The sequence below is a fragment of the Cupressus sempervirens genome, chromosome 3, assembly GCF_028749045.1.
Source record: "Cupressus sempervirens isolate cs-2001-9-10 chromosome 3, ASM2874904v1, whole genome shotgun sequence".
In the NCBI taxonomy this organism is placed as follows: domain Eukaryota; kingdom Viridiplantae; phylum Streptophyta; class Pinopsida; order Cupressales; family Cupressaceae; genus Cupressus; species Cupressus sempervirens.
The window spans coordinates 1,099,555,590-1,099,564,983 of record NC_143120.1 but is presented as its reverse complement, the minus strand read 5'-3'; the positions used below and the strand labels follow the sequence as shown (position 1 = coordinate 1,099,564,983).

General features: G+C 34.2%; 1 protein-coding gene across 1 annotated transcript; it reads right to left on the bottom strand.

Moving 5' to 3' along the window:
* Window positions 1-5,494: 5,494 nt before the first annotated feature.
* LOC149570615 (putative carboxylesterase 6) lies at window positions 5,495-6,483 on the bottom strand. Its single transcript, XM_089817935.1, has one exon. The coding sequence runs from the start codon at window positions 6,458-6,460 to the stop codon at window positions 5,495-5,497; it is 966 nt and encodes a 321-aa protein (XP_089674061.1). The 5' UTR covers window positions 6,461-6,483.
* Between the last annotated feature and the right edge of the window lie 2,911 nt (window positions 6,484-9,394).

Genomic DNA, 9,394 nt, shown 5'->3' with positions numbered 1-9,394 from the left:
AATAATCGTAGTTAAATGATTTACCAAATAAATAACATAGCCAAATTCACATAAAGTCCAAACATAATCACAATTGACCAAAACCAAAAATAAACAATAGACAAAAAGATAAATTATCTCATCATTCATATGGTTGAGTTATTGCAATAGGGCACGCTTATTCTAGCAATTCAGGGAAATCATTTTTTGGTACCTTTAAACTTGTATAAAATGCAAGCATGTGCATGTGAATATATATCTAATGCAGTGCATCATACAAAACCAACCAATCAGTGGGATACATGTTGATCCCTTCAAAATCAATTAAATAATTACATTAATTAGAGGCATCTCATGAGGCAAACACAACATTCATTAATATTTCACCATTTACATAAGCTGATTTCTATTCCATAGAATATCATTCATAGCTTTCATTTTTGATAATTTCTTGCCAAACCCTTCAGATTATTTATCTAAATCTATTCATTCTAAAATATATCCAAATATGAGCCCAATCTAACAACCCAATTACAAGTTATACTATCTACACCAAGACCCATTTTCTCTGTCCTAAACCAGAAGCAAAACCATTAACCCTACCTAGGGCATCTAAAAACTTCCTCAAAATGATTCCAAGTAACATCAAACCAATTTCCACTCAACCTTATGTGATTCTAGTTTCAGAATATTTAATCCATTAATTCTTACAATGCATAAATCATTCTACAAGGACCAATTGTGTCCTATAACTTCAATGGAGATCCATAAAAACTAGTCTTCATTAAAATGAACATAACTTACACAAATATGAATGAAAATAACTCAAACCAATTGTAAATAAATGATGGTTCACATATATTTCCAATGAATATAAATGGAATTCCTAGTTCATTCAAATGTGATCATTCCAAACATTTCAATCCGACTGTAGTTGGGCATCCTCAAATCTGCAATTTACAAGCTTTGCCAAAACTTGCATAACTTCTTCATTTCTACATAAAATAAATCCATACCAAAGCCAAAAGAAATTTTATTTACTACTCTATCCAAATATATTAAATTTACATGGTTTCTAGGCTGTACATGGCTATACAGGACCTAGAATGAACACTAAAACAAAAAACCCAATCAAAATAACAACTCAGAATATTACCAAATTTCTTTCAAAATTTATCTCTTCCTTTCATTAATGCTTTGGTTTGACCATACATCAATTTTTATAGATTTTGTGATTGGTTATAACTTCCAAACCACCCTTTAAACCATCTCCTTATATTCTTTTAATAATTATGCAACTATGACACCATTTTATGCACTTTATGCATTTTTGCATTACAACTTTCATACAAACCCAACCAAGACCAAAATTATGACTCAGATGACTTTATATGGATACCAATAGATTCATTCACCTATGAAATAAATATTTTGACATTGTTTATCATATTAAGACCTCCTGTTACAATTTTGACAACTTATTACAAATGGCTTCTCTAGCCTTTATATGTTGACTCAAAAGACTCAAATATATAATAAATGGATCACATTAATTCAACATATTACTTAAAGACTCTAAACCTCTTTGTTCTCTTGAAATTTATGTGCCTCTACACCATACTCCCAACCTTGAAAACTTTCCAAGTCCCTTGGAAATATGGAATCAATAACCTACAAGAAAAAAGATTAGATCAAAATTGTCGTCTTTACCTTCATTTTCCTTTGCCTCTTAATGGCTTTATCACCATCATATTTTCCTTTAAGGACACAAGACTGCCCTCAAAATCACCTTCTCAAATACTCCTATCAGTGGACCATTAATGGGTGTCATACAAGGGTTCTATAAGTCCACCATTCCTCTTGCTGCTACACAACTACCAACCTATTGCCATCTTACCCATCCAAGACCTTAGAAGATGCACTACCACCCTCTCTTAGTTCTTCCACACACACACACACTTTCTTACTACATCTTTGATGGATAAGAACCATGCAACCAAAACTCGTCAACAAAACAAATACCAAATCTCTAAGGTCCTAGTGTGGATTGCCTCCCTCGACACTCTACCCACACACTCAAGATCTTCAAGCTCTAATACCACTTTGATGTAGTGCATCATACAAAACCAACCAATCAGTGGGATACATGATGATCCCTTCAAAATCCATTAAATAATTACATTAATTAGAGGCATCTCATGAAGCCAACACAACATTCATCAATATTTCACCATTTACATAATCTGATTTCTATTCCATAAAATATCATTCATAACTTTCATTTTTAATAATTTCTTGCCAAACCCTTTGGAGTATTTATTTAAATTTAGTCCTTTCAAAATATATCAAAATATGGGCCCAATCTAACAACCCAATTACAAGTTATACTATCTGCACCAAGACCCATTTTCTCTATCATAAACTAGAAGTAAAATCATTAACCCTACCTAGAGCATCTAAAAAATTCATCAAAATGATTCCAAGTGACATCAAACTAATTTTCACTCAACCTTGTATGAGTCTAGTTTTAGAATATATAAGCCATTAATCATTCTACAAGGACCAATTGTATCCTATAACTTCAATGGAGATCCATAAAAACTAGTCTTCATTCAAATGAACATAACTTACACAAATCTAAATGAAAATAACTCAAACAAATTGTAAATAAACCCTAGTTCACATATCTTTCCAATGAATATAAATGGAGTTCTTGGTTCATTCGAATGTGATCATTCCAAACATTTCAATCTGACTGTAGTTGGGCATCCTCAAATCTACAATTTGCAAGCTTTGCCAAAACTTGCATAACTTCTTCATTTCTACATAAAATAAATCCATACCAAAGAATTTTTTTATTTATTCACTACTCTATCCAAATATACAAAATTTACATGGTTTCTAGGCTGTACGTGGCTATACAAGACCTAGAACTAACACTAAAACTAAAAAACTAGTCAAAATAACAACTCATAATATTACCAAATTTCTTTCAAAATGTATCTCTTCCTTTCATCAATGCTTTGGTTCGACCATACATCCTTTTTTATAGATTTTTTAGTTGGTTGTAACTTCCAAACCACCCTTTAAACCATCTCCTTACATTCTTTTAATAATTATGCAACTATGACAACATTTTATGCATTTTTGCATTACAACTTTCATACAAACCCAACCAATACCAAAATTATGACTCAAATGACTTTATATGGATATCAATAGATTCATTCACCTATGAAATAAATTTTTTGACATTATTTATCATATTAAGACCGTCTCTTACAATTTTGACAACTTATTACAAATGGCTTCTCTAGCCTTTATATCTTGACTCAAAAGACTCAAATATATAATAAATGGATCAAATTAATTCAAAATATGACTTAATGACTCAAACTCTTTTTTCTCTTGAAATTTAGGTGCCTCTACACCAATATCTAAGCCAAACAAGAAATGGTGGGGAGTGGTGCATCGTGTAGATCCTAACTAGCACGTGACTACGACTCCCTCCCTTGACCATATCAGACACATCAAATAGAAATGTAAAATAGACACATACACCATACACATGCAAGTATGGGGTAAGTATAATAGTAAATCTTGAATAAAAATAATATTATATTCTAACATGAATATATCATCATCATGTGGACACAATAAACATATGTTAAAGACATGTCATATGACATCATCATGAAAGTAATTTCATTAACTAACTAAGAGAAATTAAAGTATCATCATTGCCAGTAGGCAATCATTACTACCTAACACAATCAATTGCTCAAATTATCAAAGCATTGCATTTCAAATATCAATAGAGGGCTAACATATTCCATGAAAGAGTCATATGGAACTTTACCAATAAATTTCACAATGATAGAAAGAGACGAGTATTACATCTTAAATTTTTGGTTCATTATGTGAAGTCCATACTTAGGTTGTGCAAGGTTCAATCACATTGCACTAGTGTCTAGTAGTCGCGGTGTCATCCTCTACACTACACTTATATCTAAGGCAGTGAGATTGTGGGTTTTTTAGTTTGTATGTAGTTTCTAGTCCTTTCAATTTTTTTAATTGAAATATATTAATCATATCAATTGACTTTTTAATGTACATGAGCAATCAACTTAATTAACACTCAAACACACATTACATTTATCATTTAATGAATTGTTAGCTCACCTCATTTACTCATGATTAATCTAGTTCACTAACATTGAACTAAGAAGTTCCCTACATTTGAGGTTTGATATACCCAACACGCCTAGCTGGCTTGGGTAGAGCTTTGAAGGGTGTCATGCATCTACCTCAAGATTGGTGTATTATTTTTTTCCCACAAAGACATATAAACACAAATTTAGAATAGAAGAAATCAATATTTTCTACTAGAAATGTCAAAAACTCTTTGCATGTGAACAACATATCAAATTTATTAAATTTACCTACCTATATTACAGATGAACTCATATTATCCTCAAAATTTAATCATATGAGTGAATTTAGAATAAACTTATCTCATTTATGTATTGTAAGAGCTTAGAAGAACATTCAAATTTTGTAAAAAAAATACTAGTATTTATGTAAGTGGCAATTTTCTTCATCTATGCCTTATTTCAAGCAGTCTATCATAAGAATATTTAACATCTATAGAAACTAAAACACTTTACAAAATAAAAATGTCACAAGTCATGAATAATAATTTAATATTTCAATGTTCTTTAAAGTAATTATTAGTTAATATTATCATTATTCGACAATCTATTTGAAAGGTAAATTTTCTTCTCAATTTAATTGGTAATGATTTTTCAACAACATTTCAGATTACACTCTATAGTCCATCATCAAAATGAAATAATAGAAAGTTTAGCTAACAAAATATTAATTAAAACTTTTAAAAAAATTCAAATAATAATGTTAAAAATTATTTATAAGATGACAATGTTGAGAAAAACATATATCTATATTTATATAGTATTAGCTCCCTAAGAATATGGTCCCATTACATGCCAACCATATATATAGACACTAGTTATAAGGTGTTAATATTTATACACGTTAGAGATTAAATGTATCGATCTGTACTTTTGGTAAATTTGGTGAAAAGGAAAAATAAAAACATAAAAACAATGTAATATGTCGGCGATTCCTTCGGTTCTCATGGAATCAACATGTACAAACCATACGTGCACCATTACTAGTTTTGATACGAATGGCCTGCCACGAAGGCCCTTCCAAATCTAATGTCCAACGCAGTTCCACTAAAGACGGTAATTTTCGAACTTAAATTATGCAGCAAGTTTTATAAAATTAGCAATTTTCGAATCGACAAACAATTCAGAAAGCTAAGATCAAGTCTGCCATTCATAAACTAGATGTTTTACATCTGAAAACTAAAAACCAATCTACATCTTCTACTTACATAATTCGTCACTGTAAAACTATGAACATTTGCAAACATGAAACAAAAACCATCCTAGCAAGTGCAAGCTACTGAAAAGGTCGAGTCTGGTCAAGATTACCGGGAGGAGCTCCGATTGTTTTTGATGAAGCTGTTAAAAACGTTCAACAGCTCCGGGATCCGTGGAGAGTCGGGATTGAGAACTTGGAAGGCGTGACCCACATCCTTGAACACAACATGGCTCACATTTTTGTGGGAGTTTCTCATGGCCTGGCAATACTCCAGGTTCCTCTGCTTCAGCACGTCGTTTTCAGAGATGCACACGAGCAGCGGCGGTATTCTCACGTTGCGCGGCATCTTAGACGGCGGATTAGAGGCGGGATGATTCTCTCTCTTCGCTCCCGCCGGCAGCGACAGCTTCCAAAACACGTCCATCCATCGCCGGGAAAGATTTGGGTCCGACTCCGCCTCCGCCGTCTCATCTTTCACGGCGAAGAAGGGCTGAAGAAGAACGACTCCTCTCATCTGAAGCGGCCTCACGTCCGCACGTGCGCACCGCAATGCAAGGTGATGGGCAATGTTGCCGCCGGCGCTATCGCCGGCCAAAAAGCAGCGCGAGAAGTCGGCGTAGGATGATAACCAGGAGTCATGGGAGCGTTGGCGGCGGACCCACTCGACGGCGCCGAAACAATCGTCGTACGCCACTGGAAGGCGGTGCTCGGGAGCAAGCCTGTATGCCACAGACATTATCATGGAGTTTGTGTGCGCCGCCAATCTGCACGTGAACACGTGGTAAAGAGACCATGCAGGAGAGCCCAGCACGAAGCCGCCGCCATGGAAGTAAATGATGAGAGGCAGCTTACTTCCGCGAGAAAGAGCTCTTCGGGGAAGGTAGAAGCGCGCCCACACACCAGTGCGTTGGTCCAGAACAACGTCTTTTGAGGCCACTGGCTCTTGCTCCGCCTCACTTGCGGGCACATCTGATACAATGCCCGACAACCTCTCCACTGAGCCGTCTTTGTAAACTCTTATAAAGCCCTCCAACTCCTCTTCCACTGCTGCCCCAACTTCACTTCTCTCCATAATCACTTATTTTTGTGAAAGAAACTTGCCACTCACTCGGTTTGTTAAGTTGTCTGGAATTCCTGCTTTGATGAGGAGTCTTATAGCCTGTAAAGGACGACGGTCGATGAATTTTTTTGTGGGCTCCACAATCCAAATTGCCTTTTGGAAAATAAGTCGGCGAAGCTATAGATCATACTGTATCTGGGATGTCCATTCTGGGTCCCACTTGGACGACAGTTGCAATATTGGTTAAGGTTGAAAATGATATTTTCAAGAGAAACCAGATATTCTATGATGTCTCTTCGTAAGGTTCATAGCTCACTTATCCAAATCTATTCCTTCCTTCCTCGTTGAGGCTTGAAAAGTAAGTTGACGTTAGTCGAATTAGTCTCGCAGTTGTTTCACTGCTCGTAATTTCGATATTCCTGGTTGTTCAAAGCAGGGGCTAAACCGGAAAAACGATACTTTAACCTCCGTGGTGGAAAGAAACTTCTCGTGTAGTAAATTTTTGAGCTCAATACTCCGACCGCAAGTAATTGGGATTGATTTTAGGGCCTCGTAGATGGTATTGGATAAATCCTAAACTACAAATTAATTCTCCTCCTTGCTAAGACAGAGACGTTCTAGTATAGAGTTTAGACGCTTCTCTCGTAGATTACTATTGGAAACCCAAATTGGGCTCAGAGATCACATGATTAATTTATAATTAATTTGTATATCAATAGAGAAATTTAGAAACTGGAATAATACTCTATAAAGTATTGGAGATTGGAAGAATAATTTAGAAAGTGCTGATTTTTTCAAGTGTTTGGAAGCCTCATTGGTCAGCAGTCAAAGTAGTCCGAATGTACTGGGTATAATTAATTTATTGTACAACATCCCCCCAAAATTAATTATACAAATTCTATAGCTATCCTCCCATGATCTAAATAAGATGGGTTCCGATATTAAGCCTTGTTAGATACCCATTTACAACATAAAGTTTTGGTTCCCCTTATCACTATCACTTTGGAAAAAAATTCCTCATCATTATGCTTTGGGTTTTTTACCAATTCACCCATAACCATTTGAGATTTTCCCAACTAATGAAATCACTTTTGATTTAGGTTTTCACCTAAGCAAGTGGTTTTGGCTTACCACAAACCCTTACATGGACTTGGTAAATATATCATTCCAATAATTTAATAAGATTAAAACATCATATTCTTGGGGAACATCTTTCAAACAATCTTCTCAAATAAGGTGGGTAGATCTAGAAAAAAAAAAGGGAAATAGACTACTTAACATAAAATAATAACCAATGATTTCCCTTCAATCTTGAATAACATATATTAGCTATGACAATCTTTAGCTTTAAAAACATAAAGCTCTAAAATTTTCTCCCAAGGGCCTCCCATTCTTTAGTTGATACCATGCAGTCTTTGTCTCAATAGCTATGAAATCTTTGGTGGCTACCATATATGATTAGTGACAACATATCATTTTTCACTTTGATTGGAGTGATTTGGAACAATGACAAACCTCATCTCACAATATTATGTGATTTAACTGGACACTAAAATGTTTGGAAACAATTTTTTTTGCAATGATCTTCATTTGCAACAAACCATTTTTCTTCATCTTTTGAGCAATCACTTGAAGTAGCTTCCAATCACACTTATGAACACTTTTACCACTAGCAGAAATTTTCTCACATTACTCTTCTATACACTTTACCATATTCTTGGTCTCTCCAATCTACTAGACTGTCTACCATCAACTCTTATACCATATTGGAAACCCGAATTGGGCTAAAAAATCATAGCCCTATTTCATTAATCTATAATCAATTTTTATATCAATAGAAAAATTTGGAAACTAGAACAATACTCCAGAAAGTGTTGGAGAGATTGAATGAATAATCTAGAAAGTGTTGATTTTTTCAAGTGCTTGGAAACCTACTTGGTCAGTGATCAAAGTAGTTGGAATGTACTTGGTATCATTATTTTATTGTCCAACAATTACTAATTATCTATGACGCAGCTAGAAGCATGCATGTAATGCCCCGCCCAGAGATCCTTGGAACAAGATGAATAAAAGGTAATACAATTTTTTTTTGGTAACAAGCATGGATTCAAACAACATCAACATTCAACCAATCAAAAGACCACAACAGAAGACCTAACCAAACAATCCAAGCAACCAATGATCTCCTAGCATCACTACTTACCAACGTGTTCAATAACCAACTATGAAAGTCAAACAAACAAAAAGACTTAATTTCTAAATTGTCAAGACCTACAAAGATGCACAACCCAATAAGGCATCCAAAATACCCTTTGAAACACATTCAAAAAGTCTGAAAGTACCTACTATTTGCCCAAGTAGGTTTTCACACAAAACCTGTGTGATACTTTCCAATATTGTACAATATTGTTCACTATTGTCAAGTGATAGTTTACTAGTATCGCGCAATACTCCTTGCAACTATCATGTGATACTTTCCAGTATTAGGGTGGAAGTAAGAAGTTGAGTCTCAAATTTGCAAAAGTTCATGAATTGAGAACATGCTCTTTTAGAAATAGGCACCCATTTAAAAAAAATGAGAACCAATATTAGGCTTGGATATCGGATCCAAATTTTATAAAATGGGCACCCATTTAAAAAACTTGAATACCCATTTTAAAAAAACTGAATACCCATTTTTTAATTTTAAAAAATAGGTGCCAGTTTTTGAAAAAATAAAAAAGTTAAACTTTTTAGAAGCATGCACCTATTTTTTAAAAATAAAAAATGGGTGCTCATTTCTAAAAAAAAATTATTTTTTATTTTTTGGGGATTTAAAATGCATTTAAAATGTTGATTTTATGTTTTCAAAATGAGCACCCATTTTTTGAATTTGAAAAGACATGTGCCCATTTCTTACAACATGGGGTGAGATTTTTTTCTCCCACCTTATATTTCGGTCAGGGA

Excerpts from the sequence above, each read along its gene's own strand:
- LOC149570615 (XM_089817935.1), bottom strand. The coding sequence starts at position 6,460 with ATGGAGAGAAGTGAAGTTGGGGCAGCAGTGGAAGAGGAGTTGGAGGGC.